The sequence below is a fragment of the Macaca mulatta genome, chromosome 4, assembly GCF_049350105.2.
Source record: "Macaca mulatta isolate MMU2019108-1 chromosome 4, T2T-MMU8v2.0, whole genome shotgun sequence".
NCBI lineage: Eukaryota > Metazoa > Chordata > Mammalia > Primates > Cercopithecidae > Macaca > Macaca mulatta.
In genome coordinates, this window is record NC_133409.1 from 137,291,830 (window position 1) to 137,311,300 (window position 19,471).

Here is a 19,471-nt window from a genome sequence, read left to right on the forward strand (position 1 = left end):
ATGTGGAAGCAGTAGAATATGAAACAACCTAAGTTTGAGACAATTTGGCATAGTCTCCTACCAGAAGAGAGACTGAAAAAGGCCTGTTACAAGCATGACTGATTGATTTTTACTATAAAGCTTGGGAGTGGGGTGGGACAGAGAGGGGGACAATTTCGTTGACCAAAACATCATTTATACATGAAATTCAGAAATGTACCTACCTTCCCAAATGTGGCTCAACTGAGTATTCCAATAAACCAGACATTTAGGTTAAGTTAATAAGTAAGAGTTAGTGAAAGCCTATTCCTGCTAGTTTATTCCACTACCTCCCTACCTTTTTCTCCCAGCAAAGCAAAGCCAGTGTAGAACCTCAACCCTCTGTGCTCATCTTCATCCCCTTCAGCCTCAACCCTCTGTGCCCTCACATCCCAGGATGTGAAGAATTTGGAAAATCCCCAGGCTCTTGGTAACAGGGCAGCTCCTGTGGCCCACAAATCATCCTAGAGACAAAGCATCTATAATCTATACTTAGTTAATATAGAGTTAACAGTAGTTTGGGAAAGGGCGAATGTATGCTCCAAATCTTTTTATTGTCCCTTTTACTGCTGGAGTTAACCCAAACTTGCCAACTCCAAATAGCTCCACGCAGGCCATATTATTTGCTCAGCCCAAAATCAGACACCGAGCATAGCCATAGTAAGACTTCCATGAAAACACATGGTGTATCACCCCCTTGAAGGTCCTAAAGATGCATACATTTGCCACAGAACCTTTCAGCTATATTTATCTTATTTTGATGCTTTGTTCATTTATCAGAATTATTATTTTGGGCACTCAGGAAAATTAAGTGAGTCTCCAGGGGAGGGCTAATCATAAAGCAGAAAAGCCCAAAGTAGAACTCAAAGCTTATAATGGCTTAACCTCTACCTGCTCAGCTATATTGTTTCGGACATAATTGTGTTCCTTCCTTCCCTCTCCCCTAACCCCCTCCCACCACCACCACCAGTTTCTTCACTTTTGTTCTGCTCCCAAGGGCTGTTCTTTATCCAGAAAAACTGTTTCTTTCCCTGCATCTGTTTTCCCTATTAAGGCTGGGGAAGCTAAACACATAGCTTTGGGCAGAATCAGAACCATCTGCAACAAGCCCTAAACTGAGTCAGGAATCCTGGGCTTTTCCCCATGTGACTGCGGACGGGTCACTCTCTCTGGGCATTAGTTTTTTCATGTTAAATTAAGAATGGGGCCAGAGGAATTCACAAAGATACTTTCCAAAGTTCTATTGTTGATTCTAGATGTTACTAAAGGGTTTGTTCAGCTTGCTTTAGCAGGCTTAGTTCCAAATTCCTTTTTCACTATAGTATTAAACATAATAGTGGCATCTCAGCATCTGCGGGGGGGAAAGCAATGCCTAGTCTACAGATAACCTAAAAGTGTGGAGATATAGGTAACCCATCTGCTGTGGGTAAAAGCCACAGTCGAAAACTTCAATTTCTGCCTCTTCCATGTTAAATTTACTAAATGCCAAAATTAGAATTTCCATTAGGAAATATTTACTTCATAATCACGACAGACTCTGAAAATGTTCCATTTATTGACAAAACCATTACTGGGTCCTGTTAATGGTCTCCTCATCCATTTTACCACTGTTCTCAACTCTCACTATGCACCTGGGATACTTCTAAAATGTTCCACAGCCTAAACTCCACTCAGACCCACTGGCTCTGAAGAACTGGAGCTACAGCATCTGCATCTTTTAAAGCTCCCCAAGTGATTGGGGTGCAATGTTCTATACTATACACTATTCTTAAAGTTAGTTTGGAAAATAAGCAGCAGTTGAGAAAGCCTCCAAAGTGAAGATGATTTAGATTCAAGGTCCATGTTTGTACTCTGAAGTATTGTACCTGGCTGATTTAGCTTAAATTTGAAATAAAATTGTAATTTACCCTTTAAGTGATGTTTAGCAAGAACTGAGTTTGTTGGGACTAAGAGAATATGTGTATCTACAGTGCTGTGGGTGGAACTGGGGCAGGAGACTGTCTGGTTTGTTTTGTTTATTGTAAGACAATGTAGTATAATGAAAAGAACACAGGCCCTGGGTTTTAAATCCAAAATCTACTCTTTTACTAATTGTGGTAAGGCTCAAATTAGATACAGACATGAAAATATTTCATAAACCATAAAACCATGTATCTCAGCATTTTTTAATCTTTGCCCCTCCCTACTTTGAGAAATAGACAAATCTCGTGCCTTTCTAAAGTGTAAGTTCAAATGAAATCTTGTGATTAGAAGCAAAAAAACAAAAGCTTTGTTTTCTCCCTCCTTTCTCACGTTGAGAATGACCTCTCAGTGCATTTTACTTGTGGCGGTTAAAACTTGAATGTGAAACTAGAAGTTTAGTGAAACCAGGGACTGTCTATTTATCTTGTGTCCTTTTGTACCACCAAGCACACAGTGATTTACAGCGTAAGAACTCAGTAAAGATTTGCCAAAATCATATTAAGCAAATTTATAGGAATTCAGACAATAGAACCAAAACCTCTTTCTTATGCCTTTGAGAAATAAAGTACTCGTAAGAGAGTTTGGGACTTACTACAGTGAAATTCTTATGCTAGTTTATTTAAGATTTGAGAAAGCAGAAGAGAATCAGGAAAAGTAATAGAATAAAACAAGTCTGTACTGGAAGAAAGACTGGTGTTTATAGTAAATGTTTTAATAATTAGGCTAATGGCAAAAATAATACACAGTAACATTTAAGTTGGAACTACAAAATAAGTTTTGTAGCATGTGTCCTTTTGCTTAAGAAAAATATTAATCTTTTTAATATTCATTTGTATCCCTTAAGATGTACCAATTTATGGTAACCCATAAAAAACAGAAGTAAACCACGATGGGATTTAAATGTTTTCTCTAGCTTGTCCATATGAAGTTAAAAAAAAAAAAAAAGTCATTTTAAAAAGTGCACACTTAGAAATTAATTACCCCACCAGTGCCCAGTGCAGTAGGTAAAATCTGTATCTGCTTATCCAGGTAGATTGACATAATGGCACCGGTCATAATTTGGTGCTATAAATGAATGTCCAAAATTGGGTCCTCAATTTTAAAAAAACTGGGAACTATGAATTCCTAATTTTAGAACTAATTGGGCCTTAAAAACATTAAGTATTGTCTTTGCTGTGAACTTTAAGAGTTGCTAAAATGTCTGACCTTTTCAGCAAATTCACAAAGGAGCAACTGATGTGGAGAATAGAACTTTATTAAATCAGAAATGAACCTTAACTAGTATATAGGCATGTAGAATCCAGTTTGTTGGGGAGGTCTGATTGTGTTATTGATTAATCTATAACTTTCAGTAGTGGGTGGAAGTCCTGTTTCTGGTCAAAGCCTGGATTTTACTAACTAGGGGTGTCTATAAAGATACAGAACTGGGAATCATTCATAGGGTCTGACAGAAGAAAGTAAGTGGGACACAAAGTATTCCATGAGAATGTGGCCTCTGGAAGGCCCTCACACCAAGCAATGTTTAAATTTAGTTTCAACATTTGCAACACAAATAGAGAGAAATTTACAGTTGACGTGAAGATGAGTTGTCTTCATCCATCTTCCTGTAAAGTTGCTTACTCTGGAAAGCATGCCAAAGTTGGGACGTTCCCATAATTGCCTTACATAGACAACGTACATCCTTTGTACATCAAAAGGAAAAAGCAGTGACTCAAAATAGAGGACCCTAGGGAATATGTTTACTGAAATTGCTCTTCACTAATTACACATGCTTGTTTGTTCCTTCTTTATTTTAGAATTAAAATAGGAAGAACTCATCCCAGAAGTCTGGGTCAACTCTAAACTTTGATTTTCTCATAGGATCTATGTTATTAAATACACCTGTAATCTTTTAATTGTTTGCAAAGCAGTGATAAATCACCTGTGAAGGTGAATTGATCTTTCAAAAGTGACCTTTTCCATGGTAATAAGAACTATTTCATATTGCCCCATCTGAAAACATTAAAACGTGGTTATTTCTCAGGTGAACCCAGCTAAGACTCAGTCTCCCTCTAAGCCAAAACCTCCTTTCTCAAGCAAGGCTCACTTCAACACTCTACCTTTAGAAGGAATGCAGCCTTACTCCTAGGTCCGTTTAACTCCATATAAAACCACCCCTGTGCTTTAAATAGTACATTATGTTAAAGATTGTCACTGTGGTTGTAAAATTTAAAATACCAGGGTGAGGAAGCTAAGAGTATTACCTTGGCATAAGCCTCTGTAAGGCAGCCATGGTGGTAGGAGCTGTTTCATAGATGAGGCTCCCCTGCCTGTGGTTGTGGGAAGACACCCTGTGCATTCCTACAAGTTATTTGTGGCTCTCTGAGGCATTCATTTAACACTGTTCTATAGCGCACAATTTTAGGAAGTAGAGTTGGAATTTTCTAGTCCTTGTTAGAATGTTTTCTTCAATCCAGAAGTGTTGTACAACACAAAAAGCCCCATGGTAAAGAACAAGCTCACAGAAAGAATACTGAGGAATGACACTTGGAATGTGCCACTGTTTTGTCATCCCTGCTACACTGATCTGGAGTGAACTGCGTAGCAGCATAACTAACCGAAGAAATTTCAGCCAGGGCGCCAAAGCCTGACAAGCATAGTAAATCTTCTTAAGCAGGATATTTGGAGAGAAGGTTTTCAAGTTAATTGAATTTTATGATTAACAGAAGGTTATCTAGAAAACTGTATTTGTTTCACTTCATGTTGATGGAAGTCTTTCTAAAAGGGTTAAGTCTACTTTCCGTTTATAGTATAATTATTAATGTGGTTTAATTATTTTTTTAAGATGAAGATTTCACTGCCTCCACAGCATTATCTTGATCGTAAAAGGTTATTCTATATTTCTTAAAATATGGCTGTGGCTGTTCAAGGTTAATTCATTGGGCTGGAAGTATACAGACTCCAGAACTGCTTCAGAGTTATAAGCCTAAGGGGGAAAATCCCTAACATGAAATTTTATGATTTTCTTTGTTTTTCTGAAAACAGATTGTAGGAAAATTCCATCCAGTTGAAGGTTATGAGTTCTCTGGATGTGACTGTTACTAGTTTAAATGATGAAAAATGTGCCAGTGAAAGGGAAATTTTATTCCTAAGTCCTGAATTTTAGTTCTTCTCCACTCTGGGTCTTACAGTGAGATTCAGGATGTTACAGAGACCCTGTGTGGTCCAGGTCTCCCAACACTGAAATGCAAAATATATCTCTTGGAATGAAAAGCATGCAATTTTTCTTTCCTTACTGGAATGTATTGTATTTTTGCACTTAGAATCCATTTTCCCACTTTCTTTTATGGGAGTATTTTATCCCAGCATGCATATACATGTGTACATCTGTATGTACAGGTATGTATATAAAATTATATAAGATTTGCCTTTTTGATACTGTCTACAATATGCAGAGTAATACAGAACTCCTTTGAGATAATCATATTTTACTGGGGAGGAGAGGCCTCTATTAGTGTCCGTTGCGATGGCTTTTCACTCAGACTATAAATTAGGCCTGGGAAGGGCCAGTAATGAGTCAGTAATTTATAGACTATTAAGATACTTAGTTAGAAGTGATCCTGAGCATGTCGAATAGAGAACACATGTTTATAAAACACAAACAGATTCGATACATCTCTTTGGCCTAACCAAGCCCAATCAGTTAACAAAATGGGATGTCTTATTTTGTGTATCTCCTACTTCCCAAAAATAGAATCACTTACCACTCGCTAACCACACCGACTTTTTAACGGACAGAATGGTTGCTATAGTTTTGCCACCAGAAATATTCAGATTAAGCATTCTATTAGATTGTAGCCAGCAGAGTCTACAAAACAGGAAGAAGGCTCTGCTTGCTTTTTCCCTCCTTTCCTTGTTTGACTTGATGTGATAATTCATTGCAGATTTCTTTTTCTTTGACAGAATGCCTACCGCAGGAGTGGGATGGCTTTTCTAGCCTGCTGATGTGACAACTGTGATGTGCCCGCAACAACAGGAAAGGCAGTGTTATATTAAGGTGATTTCTTGTGAAAAAATAAAATGCAAATTTACCTTTCTTTTATCTGAGGGAGTGGGCTGGTTTGTTGTGACTACCAACTTGCTGACTCCTGCTCTTTTCCAGCCCCTCAACCATCAGTCTTGTTTACTAGATGGGCTGTTCAGCTAATTAATGGCAGGATGTTTAGGATAGTGTGTAGGTGGACAAGAATGCAGATCACACAATTTTGAAATTTTAATTTGAGTAGATTTACTGCCCTCAGTTCACATATCTTAAAAGCAGTGGTTGCCCCCGTCCAGTCTTTTGTCAGTGTTTTATTTGATACATTTTATAATCCAGGTTTGGAATAAGGAAACAAAATTAAAAGGACAGTGAGTTTTCGCCTTCCCTTATACCATCACCTTTACTTTCCAACATTTGTTGACTACATGTATTTTATTGACAGCTATCCACTTTATAAACTTACAGTAATCAAAGATTTAACAGACCTGATAAATCACCTGTTCCCACCTCCTTTCCCCTTCACTCCACTTACAGTATGTGTCATTTTCAATGCCTTCTTCCCAACTTCCTGCCATCTGCCTTTCATGTGTGTTTTTCCTCACACAGAACCTCTTCCTCCATCTTCATTCCCCTCCTTTTCCTGTTCCTCCAATCCCCAGACCCACCACTCCTGCACATGCCATACACATTTAGAAGCCAAGTATTCAGAATTAGTAGAAGGGGAGCAGAGTGATTTCTTGCTTCCTCCCTTCAAAGCACTACCACACCTAGACTGGAAATGTGGGCTGGGTAATTTCTTGCTGTTAGCAGCCGAGCTACCCTTCTGGCAGCTATACTTTCTCCAGTAAATGAGGAACCGTAACTCTTCGGAACAAACCAAAATATAGCAGATGTAAGTGTATAGTTCCTGATTAAACTTCAGTTGCAAAACAAGAAAGTTATTTCTTTAATTCTGTGGGAGTTTTGTATAATTTTACTTTTATCATGGATTTTACACACACTTGAAACACTCTCTCTAAAGAATAAAAACAGAAATGAGAAATATGAAAGATCTTTTTCTTGTGGCCAAAGCATTATGAGTCTCTGTTAATACGATTATGCCACATTATTTACATTTGTTAACTGTCATTTACCTGCTCTATGTTAATCTTTTTAGAAAAAATTTGAATTTCAGAAACAAAATCACAGATATATAATATTAAAATATTCCCAAAGGGTTTTGATGTTCCATCTATGCTTGTTAAAATGTATGATTAAACTTTTATTTTTATCATCATTCTTATTTTCCTTGTCATCCATAATCATGGGAAATTATAAGCTTGCAGTAAACATGCTAACTTTTAAACGATAGCATTTATTGTATTTGGTTTTGATCTGCCATGCTTATAGATGGTATAAAATTTTCGGGGGCTAATTTATCACATCCAAATTCCTTCTCTCCCACATTATACATTTTAAAGTACACACAAAGCAGAAAATACAGGGTTTGGGTTTTTTTCCTTCATTTTATTCTACCTGATCTCCTTATAGTCCCAGAGAAGGAAGACTCAACGTACATTTCTCTCAGAAATATGACAGGTCTGTGTTTTTGTTGGTCTGGCGTATGTTTGTCTATCTTGAACAGTCTGACAGGTAATTATTTATAAAATCTGGTTTTGCCAAGTTCATATAATAACCTTTCATTTTTCATCATAAGCCAGTAAGCTGAATTTAGAATAAAGCAAGGTCATTTATGTCTGTCCTAAACCAGCCTACATGTCCCCATAATTGCTCAATATTTTTCATTCCTTTTTCTATTTTTTATACTTAGGTTCTTTCTCTGACTCTTTGCACAATATTAAATTTGAAGTGAAATAAAATTTCCTTCAGCAGTGACTATAGAAATAAAAGAAAATTTACAGAAGAAACATTTAAGAAAACTTGACTTCAATAAATTATTTTCTCAATAATTGTAATGTTAGAGCAGAAGACAGTCTTAGAGATCATTGAGAACAGCTGCTTATCTTACAGATGGAGAAACCAAGGCCTAGAGAGGAAAAGTGACTTTCCTAAGATCACTCAATAATGGTAGTGACAGAACAGAGAAAAGAATCGATGTTCCCTAATTTTCAGTCTGGTATTATAAAGTATTTTCTGCCATACTGGGTTAGTAAGAATATTACTAAGACATGTTGGGGTTTTATGGTATATTTATCCTTGACAACAATGTAAATTTATTTAAAAACTATACTAATTATGGATACATCCTAAAGCATACATTTATATAGTAAAATCTTCAATGTGACTGTGGTATTAAGTAAACAGTCTGTTATCTTACACATCAGGCTTAACTCTAAGTCAATAGGGAATATACAAAGCTAATTTCTATTTTTTGTCCCTTGTATTTTAGAGACTGATTTTGAAAATAAATAAGCCAATAAATAAATAGCCTCTCTTGATACTGCTTCTTAGATTTAAGGGTAAAGAAAGTAGAAATTTTGGAAGTGTGACTTTCTGAATGTGCCATTTAGAGGTTATGTCATTAGCTTTCCTGCCTTCTTATATTGTAATAGTTGTGATTCAAAAATACTGTTTCAATTTTAAAACCAAGACTTTTTATTTGCACACCATCAGAAGCACAAATATTTTTAAATGGTGTATATAATTCCTGTATCTGGGGAGAACCCTTCATTTATTGCTGTTCTTTATTTTTTAAAAATAATAAGCCATGTCTAATGCTTTTACCATGTAGAAGACAAATAAACATAACTGGTGATTCTTGGTCTGAAAGAAAGCACGTTTACTTGTTTAGAATTATAAAGTTTAATTTTATGAATTTTTTTACATAGTTCTTAAATCAAGCAATGCTTTCCAGTTCATATAACCTCTTGTGTAAAACGGAATCACTAAAGAGAACATATTCTCTGATCTGCCCCCCCTGGAATTTGGATAGAACCTTTCCAGGCTACATTTAAAATTCTACCATCAACCATGTATACATCTCATAAAATATTTTACAGTTTCCTGTATGCTCTGGCCGAACATTTCATAGTACATAAACACTTCTGCAAATAATCTAAGGGCATCAAGTTGAATATGTCATAGCAATGGCCACTACATAAAGCTAATTCTCCAGCAACATAGTTTCTTATTATTTTACCTTCTTATTTGAAATTCAAGATGAAAATTTACATGCTATTGTTGTACAGTGGCAGGGGTGAGAAGACAGCAGGGAACTCTGGCAGTTTTTGTGGAATTGTGTGCATTAAAGCAAAGGCTTTCTGCAGAGGGCATCTAGCCAAGCTTAAACAACAAAACTATGCCTGCAGGAATTGGATGTAAATGTGATGGTTAAATAAGGGCCAGATGTCGTTAAAAACTCAAATATTAGAAAGTCATATCTCTTAAAGTAAGTCTCAAGTGTTGTAAGTCGGATACTGATACCATGGTACCTAAAGAAGGAGACTTGCGTTTGTTTTCCGGAACAAGATAGTAGGTATTCAAGCTGTCATAAGTCATGGAAGTTTCGGCAACTGAAGCATATTTTAAAGCAATCAATTCCTGCAAAGTCACAAGAACGCCGCATACATATTTCATTGTTGGGAGCCACTGTAATTACCTGTACAGCATTGTGTTCATAATCCCTTTTCTGCTCATCACCACCCAATATTGACTTTTTTCAAAGGAGGGTAAAGATAGAAAAAAAAAGACGGCAAGGCTCAAGATGATCAAAATATACTTTTACTTATACCAGGTAACACTCTACTTGCTATCAAAAATGATGATATATTGTGTCAGTATGTTAATAAGTTATGACATAATAATTATAGCACACCATGTGCTACCTTGTGTACTAAGCAGTTTGTGTGATTTATCTCATTTACTACTCACAGCCCCACTACCAGATATGCCCTGTTGCCCACAGGCAGGAGAGAGGAAACTGAGGAACAGCAGCTTAAATGTCTTATGCAGAATTACCCCAGGTGTAGCTGGCATTTATACCCAGCACTTTGATCCCAAAGCTCATGCTGTTAACCACTGTTACACAACGTGGACTGTACTGGAGTAGAGATTTCTGAGAACATATGAAAGAGAATTGCTGCCTGACCTTGAACCTAGAAGCACTTCTCAGAACCAGAAAATTTGATTGCAAGAAAATTGTATTTTAACTTAACATTCCTTCTCTAATGCCAAGTATTACGTATATAATAGAATATCTTATCATGTATAATAGAATATAATTATATAGGATCATGCCAAGTTTTTAATAATGTCTTAAGCCTTAAGAGAAATGTATATAATCAATGAATATACTAAAATTCCCTATACAAATTATGGGAAAAACTTCCTCAGAGATCCATGCATACAAAGCTGCTCTCCTTTCTGAAAACCAGATTTCCCCAGAAGGCTCTATTTACACAGGCTACTGTTTCATGCTTTCATACAAGGTATTTATCCATGTTGTAAAATAATTCCCATCTTGTTTACATGTGTTTGCAGTGGCAGATACAGAAGTACATATGGCAATGCCCTGAAACTTTAAATAAATGACCCTTTTAAAGACCTGCTCATTAATTCATTAATTATATAGTAGTCATAGTTTTTCCCAGCCTGACATGTTTGTGTGTGAGGCAGGTCCGGGGGAGGTGATGTATGGAGATAAATAGGAAAGTGGAAAAAAGCTACCATGCACAATTTGAATTACAAAGGATAGTTTTCCATTCGACTCAGTAGTTAGCAGCAGTTTTTTTATAGAGAGAGAGTCAGGTCTTTGTTGCCCAGGCTGATCTCAAACTCTTAGTCTCAAGTGATCCTCCCACCTTGGCCTCCCAAAATGCTGGGATTACAGGCATGAGCCACCACACCCAGCCAGAGCTTCTTTAATTCAACCCTATGTTTGTTCTGCCTCAGGACAAGCCACCTTCTGAATTATGTCCTTTAAGATTCCAAATAACTGCACCAGCCTGTGCTACAACTTTTCTGAATTTTTTTTTTTTAAAGATGGGGTCTCCCTATATCACTCAGGCTGGTCTCCAGCTCCTAGGTGCAAGCAGTCCTCCCACCTCAGCCTCCTGATTAGCTGGGACTACAGGCACAAGCCACCGCACCCAGCTCTTTCTGAATGGTTTTAATTGCATCTTCCAGCGGCTTCACTTGGGAAAAGTTAGTTCACCTGCCAATGCATTGGCCACTTCTTGTCAACACTCCCTGACCTAAACATATCAGTCAGTCAAGCAAGCAGACACTAAGCAGCAGCAACTACTACAGCTGATGGATTGGCCTGCCACACTTCCATAGGTTTGGCCTGTAAGGAGACAGTGAGCCCAAATGGCTTTAGACAGTTTGTTACACAGCTACATAAGCAAGATTGGCACAGTGTCAACTTCCCATGTTCCTAATCCCACAGGAAGATACCAAGCCAGAGGGGCCAGTTGACAGAAGACGTGAGTGAGTGGAGGGTTACCATGTCATGGAGGAGCCAACTCTAAACCACAGCCAAGCAGTTTTTTGGTTTTTTTGTTTTTTGTTTGTTTTTGAGACAGAGTTTCACTCTTATTGCCCAGGCTGGAGTGCAATGGTGCGGTCTTGGCTCACTGCAACCTCCACCTCCTGGGTTCAAGCGATCCTCCTGCCTCAGCCTCCCGAGTAGCTGGGGTTATAGGCACGTGCCACCACGCTCAGCTAATTTTTTGTGTTTTTAGTAGAGATGGGGTTTTACTATGTTGGTCAAGTTGGTCTTGAACTCCTGACCTCAGGCAATCCACCCACCTCGGCCTCCCAAAGTGCTGGGATTACAGGCGTGAGCCACCGTGCCTGGCCAGCCAAGCAGTTTTATAGCTTGCATTCACATCCCAAAGGGGGTTGAGGTGGAAAGACCTTTGCCTTACCAGAACTAGGGAGGCAGATGTGAAACTACCTGTGGCAGCTCCTCACAAGAGTGGCTGTCTGGCTGTGTTCCTGTGACAATCACAGGCAAAGGTCCCTATGGCCTAGGTATGGCTGTATGGCCTATGTGAAGATGAGGTCTCCTGGGAGCCCTTCCACGGCAATGCGTGGAAGGTCATGTGTTTCTGTTAGCAGTATGCAAAATCAGTCTGCCTCTTCTTTCCTAGGTTTTTATGGTGGTCTCTTTCCCTAGCTCTTTCCCATAAAGTTTCCTGCCTGTCTCAGCACACAGCACCCTTTGCTTCCTCTGAACTCTTTAAGCCCTTCTTGTTCTCTGTGCTTCCTATTTAGTGTCCCTGATCATCTGTCCATGTGCCTTTAGACTGTGCCAGATTAAGAATTTCTTGAGGGCAAGTCTTGAATTAACACCTCTTTGTCATTCTCACATACACAGATACTCATAAACATTTGTGGTTTGGTTGATAGAAAAAAAATGCTTTTTTTTTTTTAAATGGAGTCTCACTCTGTTGCCCAGGCTGAAGTGACTCACTGCAACCTCTGCTTCCCAGGTTCAAGCGATTCTCCTGTCTCAGCCTCCAGAGTAGCTGGGATTACAGGCATGCACCACCACATCCAGCTAATTTTTGTATTTTTAGTAGAGAAAGGGTTTCACCATGTTGGCCAGGCTGGTCTTGAACTCCTCACCTCAAGTAATCCGCCTGCCTCGGCCTCCCAAAGTGCTAGAATTACAGGTGTGAGCCACTGCACCCAGCCAAAAAAATGCATTTAAACGTGAGCTCAGAAAACTTTTTTAAAAATCTTTCTTTAATCTCATCGATTCTTATTTCACTTATTTGACTACACAGCTCATGAACTTTAGATGACCACAATTTTTTTCTTAAAGACAATGTCTCGGGGGCGGTTCCAAGATGGCCAAATAGGAACAGCTCCAGCCTCCAGCTCCCGACGTGAGCGACACAGAAGATGGGTGATTTCTGCATTTCCAACTGAGGCACCAGGTTCATCTCACTGGGGCATGTCGGACAGTGGGTGCAGCCCACCGAGTGTGAGCTGAAGCAGGGAGAGGCATCGCCTCACCCGGGAAGCACAAGGGGGAGGGGAATTCCCTTTCCTAGCCAAGGGAAACCATGACACACAACACCTGGAAAATCGGGTCACTCCCACCCTAGTACTGTGCTTTACCAAGGGTCTTAGCAAACAACACATCAGGAGATTCTATCCCGCGCCTGACTCAGAGGGTCCCATGCCCACGGAGCCTCCCTCATGAGCTCCCATGCTGAGCTCCCTCCTGCTAGCACAGCAGTCTGAGATCTAACTGCAAGGCGGCAGCGAGACTGGGGTAGGGCGCCTGCCATCGCTGAGGCTTGAATAGGTAAACAAAGCAGCCAGGAAGCTCGAACTGGGTGGAGCCCGCCACAGCTCAAGGAGGCCTGCCTGCCTCTGTAGACTCCACCTCTTGGGACAGGGCATAGCCAAACAAAAGGCAGCAGAAACCTTTGTAGATTCAAATGTCCCTATCTGACAGCTTTGAAGAGAATAGTGGTTCTCCCAGCAAGGAGTTTGAGATCTGAGAATGGACAGACTGTCTGCTCAAGTGGGTCCCTGACCCCTGAGTAGCCTAACTGGGAGACACCCCCAACTAGGGGCAGACTGATACGTCACACCTCACACAGCTGGGTACCCCTCTGAGACAAAGCTTCCAGAGGAACAATCAGGCAGCAACATCTGCTATTCAGCAATATTCACTCTTCTGCAGCCTCTGCTGCTGATACCCAGGCAAACAGGGTCTGGAGTGGACCTCGAGCAAACTCCAACAGACCTGCAGCTGAGGGTCCTGACTGTTAGAAGGAAAACTAACAAACAAAAAGGACATCCACACCAAAACCCCATCTGTACGTCACCAAAGGTAGATAAAACCAAAAAGATGGGGAAAAAGCAATGCAGAAAAGCTGAAAATTATAAAAATCAGAGCGCCTCTCCCCCTCCAAAGTAACGCAGCTCCTTGCCAGCAACAGAACAGAGCTGGACAGAGAATGACGTTGATGAGTTGAGAAAAGAAGGGTTCAGACAATCAAACTTCTCCGAGCTAAAGAAGGAAGTTCAAACCCATTGCAAAGAAGCTAAAAACCTTGAAAAAAGATTTGACAAATGGCTAACTAGAATAACCAATGTAGAGAAGTCCTTAAATGACCTGATAGAGCTGAAAATTGTGACATGAGAACTACGTGACAAATGCACAAGCTTCAGTAACCTACTCGATCAACTGGAAGAAACGGTATCAGTGATTGAAGATCAAATGAATGAAATGAAGCGAGAAAAGGAGTTTAGAGAAAAAAGAGTAAAAAGAAATGAACAAAGCCTCCAAGAAATATGGGACTATGTGAAAAGATCAAATCTGCGTCTGATTGGTGTACCTGAAAGTGACAGGGAGAATGGAACCAACTTGGAAAACACTCTGCAGGATATTTTCCAGGAGAACTTCCCCAACCTAGCAAGGCAGGCCAACATTCAAATTCTGGAAATACAGAGAACGCCACAAAGATACTCCTCGAGAAGAGCAACTCCAAGACACATAATTGTTAGATTCACCAAAGTTGAAATGTAGGAGAAAATGTTAAGGGCAGCCAGAGAGAAAGGTCGGGTTACCCACAAAGGGAAGCCCATCAGACTAACAGCAGATCGCTTGGCAGAAACTACAGGCCAGAAGAGAGTGGGGGCCAATATTCAACATTCTTAAAGAAAAGAATTTTCAACCCAGAATTTCATATCCAGCCAAGCTAAGTTTCATAAGTGAAGGAGAAATAAAATCCTTTACAAATAAGCAAATATTGAGAGATTTTGTCAACACCAGGCCTGCCCTACAAGAGTTCCTGAAGGAAGCACTAAACATGGAAAGGAACAACCAGTACCAGCCACTGCAAAAACATGCCAAAATGTAAAGACCATCGATGCTAGGAAGAAATTGCATCATCTAACGAGCAAAATAACCAGCTAACATCATAATGACAGGATCAATTTCACACAAAACAATATTAACCTTAAATATAAATGGGCTAAATGCTCCAATTAAAAGACACAGACTGGCAAATTGGATAAAGAGTCAAGACCCATCAGTTTATTGGAGTCAGGAGACTCATCTCACGTGCAGAGACACACATAGGCTCAAAATAAAGGGATGGAGGAAGACCTACCAAGCAATGGAAAACAAAAAAAGGCAAGGGTTGCAATCCTAGTCTCTGATAAAACAGACTTTAAACCAACAAAGATCAAAAAAGACAAAGAAGGCCATTACATAATGGTAAAGGGATCAATACAACAAGAAGAGCTAACTATCCTAAATATATATGCACCCAATACAGGAGCACTCAGATTCATAAAGCAAGTCCTTAGAGACTCACAAAGAGACTTAGACTCCCACACAGTAATAATGGGAGACTTTAACACACCACTGTCAACATTAGACAGATCAACGAGACAGAAAGTTAACAAAGATATCCAGGAATTGAACTCAACTCTGCACCAAGCAGACCTAATAGACATTTACAGAACTCTCCACCCCAAATCAACAAAGTATACATTCTTCTCAGCACCACATCACATTTCTTCCAAAATTGACCACATAGTTGGAAGTAAAGCACTCCTCAGCAAATGTAAAAGAACAGAAACTATAACAAACTCTCAGACCACAGTGCAATCAAACTAGAACCCAGGATTAAGAAACTCACTCCAAACCGCTCAACTACATAGAAACTGAACAACCTGCTCCTGAATGACTACTGGGTACATAACGAAATGAAGGCAGAAATAAAGATGTTCTTTGAAACCAATGAGAACAAAGATGCAACATACCAGAATCTCTGGGACACATTTAAAGCAGTGTGTAGAGGGAAATTTATAGCACCAAATGTCCACAAGAAAAAGCAAGAAAGATCTAAAATTGACACCCTAACATCACAATTAAAAGAACTAGAGAAGCAAGACCAAACACTTTCAAAAGCTAGCAGAAGGCAAGAAATAACGAAGATCAGAGCAGAACTGAAGGAGATAGAGACCCTAAAAACCCTTCAAAAAATCAGTGAATCTAGGAGCTGGTTTTTTGAAAAGATCAACAAAATTGATGGACCACTAGCAAGACTAATAAATAAGAAAAGAGAGAAGAATCAAATAGACGCAATAAAAAATGATAAAGGGGGTATCACCACCGACCCCACAGAAATACAAATTACCATCAGAGAATACTATAAACACCTCTATGCAAATAAACTAGAAAACCTAGAAGAAATGGATAAATTCCTGGACACATACACCCTCCCAAGACTAAACCAGGAAGAAGTTGAATCCCTGAATAGACCAATAACAGGCTCTGAAATTGAGGCAATAATTAATAGCAGGACCAGATGGATTCACAGCCAAATTCCACCAGGGGTACAAAGAGGAGATGGTGCCATTCCTTCTGAAAGTATTCCAATCAATAGAAAAAGAGGGAATCCTCCCTAACTCATTTTATGAGCCCACATCATCCTGATACCAAAGCCTGGCAGAGACACAACAAAAAAAGAGAATTTTGGACCAATATTCCTGATGAACATCGATGCAAAAATCCTCAATAAAATACTGACAAACCGAATCCAGCAACACATCAAAAAGCTTATCCACCACCATCAAGTGGGCTTTATCCCTGGGATGCAAGGCTGGTTCAATATACACAAATCAATAAACATAATCCAGCATATAAACAGAACCAAAGACAAAAACCACATGATTATCTCAATAGATGCAGAAAAAGCCTTTGAAAAAATTCAACAGCCCTTCATGCTAAACTCTCAATAAATTTGGTATTGATGGAACGTATCTCAAAATAGTAAGAGCTATTTATGACAAACCCACAGCCAGTATCATACTGAATGGGCAAAATCTGGAAGCATTCCCCTTGAAAACTGGCACACCTATTCAACATAGTGTTGGAAGTTCTGGCCAGGGCAATCAGGCAAGAGATAGAAATAAAGGGTATTCAGTTAGGAAAAGAGGAAGTCAAATTGTCCCTGTTTGCAGATGACATAATTGTATAAAACCATAAAAACCCCAGAAGAAAACCTAGGCCATACCATTCAGGAAATAGGCATGGGCAAGGACTTCATGTATAAAACACCAAAAGCAATGGCAACAGAAGCCAAAATTGACAAATGGGATCTAATTAAACTAAAGAGCTTCTGCACAGCAAAAGAAACTACCATCAGATTGAACAGGCAACCTACAGAATGGGAGAAAATTTTTGCAGTCTACTCATCTGACAGAGAGCTAATATCCAGAACCTACAAAGAACTCAAATTTACAGGAAAAAAACAAGCCCATCAAAAAGTGGGCAAAGGATATGAACAGACACTTCTCAAAAGAAGACATTTATGCAGCCAACAGACACTTGAAAAAATGCTCATCATCACTGGTCATCAGGGAAATGCAAATCAAAACCACAATGAGATACCATCTCACACCAGTTAGAATGGCAATCATTAAAAAGTCAGGAAACAGGTGCTGGAGAGGATGTGGAGAAATAGGAACACTTCTACACTGTTGGTGGGACTGTAAACTAGTTCAACCATTGTGGAAGACAGTGTGGCGATTCCTCAAGGATCTAGAACTAGAAATACCATTTGACCCAGCCATCCCATTACTGGGTATATACCCAAAGGATTATAAATCTTGCTGCTATAAACACACATACACATGTATGTTCATTGCGGCACTATTCACAATAGCAAAGACTTGGAACCAACCCAAATGTCCATCAGTGACAGACTGGATTAAGAAAATGTGGCACCTGTACACCATGGAATACTATGCAGCCATAAAAAAGGATGAGTTCATGTCCCTTGTAGGGATGTGGATGCAGCTGGAAACCATCATTCTCAGCAAACTATCGCAATAACAGAAAACCAAACACCACATGTTCTCACTCATAGGTGGGAATTGAACAATGAGAACACTTGGACACAGGAAGGGGAACATCACACACCGGGGCCTGTTGTGGGGTGGGAGGAGGTGGGAGGGATAGCATTAGGAGATATACCTAATGTAATGACGCGTTAATGGGTACAGCACACCAACATGGCACATGTATACATATGTAACAAACCTGCACGTTGTGCACATGTACCCTAGAACTTAAAGTATAATAATAATAAAAAAAAAGACAATGTCTCAGAGAAACCAATTTAAAGCACCTCATGCATCAGCTTTCTTGTGGCCTTTGTGAGTAGGTCACTGTGACATCAGTCTTGTGTGAAGGGGTTGAGGACCTCATAAACAGATTACCTTAATCATATTTGCATTACTTTGCACTACTAAGACCTAAGAACCTTTGAGTTCCATCTGAATCTATACAATCTTGAAAAAGAATTACAAACTAGTAGGACTATTTTTGTATATAGTCCATCTTTGAAAACCTACCAGTTCTTCCACTGGTTCACTGTAAAGACAATGAGCCTTTTAGGATCAAATTTCCCTAAAGGTAATGGAATAACATGTCCACTGAACTTAAAGCAAATATAAAGATCTATTTAGACAAAAAATAACATTTTGTGAACTGGAAGCTACTCCAAAGAGTAGCTTGAAATTAAAATGTCTGTTCTCTTTATAGCCATTCCTTCAGAAATCTTACTTGGCACCTGTGAAAATCAAGCAATCAACATGTAGTCTGCAGGCCCCAAACAGTGAGCCTGAGGGGAACCGTGGAATTACAGAAAGGGGTTCATGAGCCCACCTAAATTATCTGTAGTTTCAATAAAGCATATTTTGCCCATATAAGCGCTACTCTTTCATTAATAAATATATACGTATGTCCCATTGTAATTGCAAAATGTAAAATCACTTTAAAGTGATACTGAAATCCTGCTAGCTTTTTGACATTACCTTTTTTAAAACTTAATAGATAGCAAAAGCCAAAATGCAGGGATCTGTGAATTTATGTTAAAAAGTGATTCTCAAGTTCAAAAACAAGGTAATTGTTGCTTTCTGTACTTTATCGTAATTGCCATTGTCTCCTCAGTTCTCCAATGGTGAGTAGATTGTGCCTTCTGAAGATTTCAGGCAGCTTTAATGTAGATTTAAGGGTTTTTTTCTTCCTTTGACATAAAGTATCACTGGAACTTTTTTCATATACCTTATTTTGGGAAAAATTTATGATATTTTTAACATTAGGAAGTTTTGCTTTTCCTGACATTTTATTGCTTTGCCTATTTGAAACATTTCAATCCCAGACAATAAATATTATGTGATTATTGTTTTCATATGGATAGGCTATTTCCTCCTGCTCTTTCTAACCCCCTTTCCCAGCTAATGATACTAAAAAAGTAAATTCAGCATTCCCAAAATCACATAGAATGAAAATTGAAAGAGAGGCAGGTTTCGGAGAGAGGGGTAGTGGTAGTTAAAATAAAAGTGAAGTATGTGGTTTTCTTTCAGTTGGATCTCAATTTTTTCTTGCTCAGTTGAAGATTATATTTATTCTATAAATCATTTTTATCAGCAGTCATAACCAATTATCACATTAATGGTATATTTGAATATCATTTCAATGGAAGCAAA

General features: G+C 38.9%; 1 protein-coding gene across 8 annotated transcripts in view; it reads left to right on the top strand.

The window, feature by feature from the left end:
* SUPT3H (SPT3 homolog, SAGA and STAGA complex component) overlaps positions 1-7,277 on the top strand; it is a 527,796-nt gene extending 520,519 nt beyond the window's left edge. For 7 of the 8 annotated variants that reach the window (XM_077998598.1, XM_077998600.1, XM_077998599.1 and 4 more), the window contains one exon: positions 5,923-7,277. In XM_077998598.1, coding sequence (XP_077854724.1) covers positions 5,923-5,964 — 42 coding nt within the window. In that variant the 3' untranslated portion in view covers positions 5,965-7,277. 8 annotated transcript variants of the gene reach the window in all.
* The last annotated feature ends 12,194 nt before the right edge of the window (positions 7,278-19,471 follow it).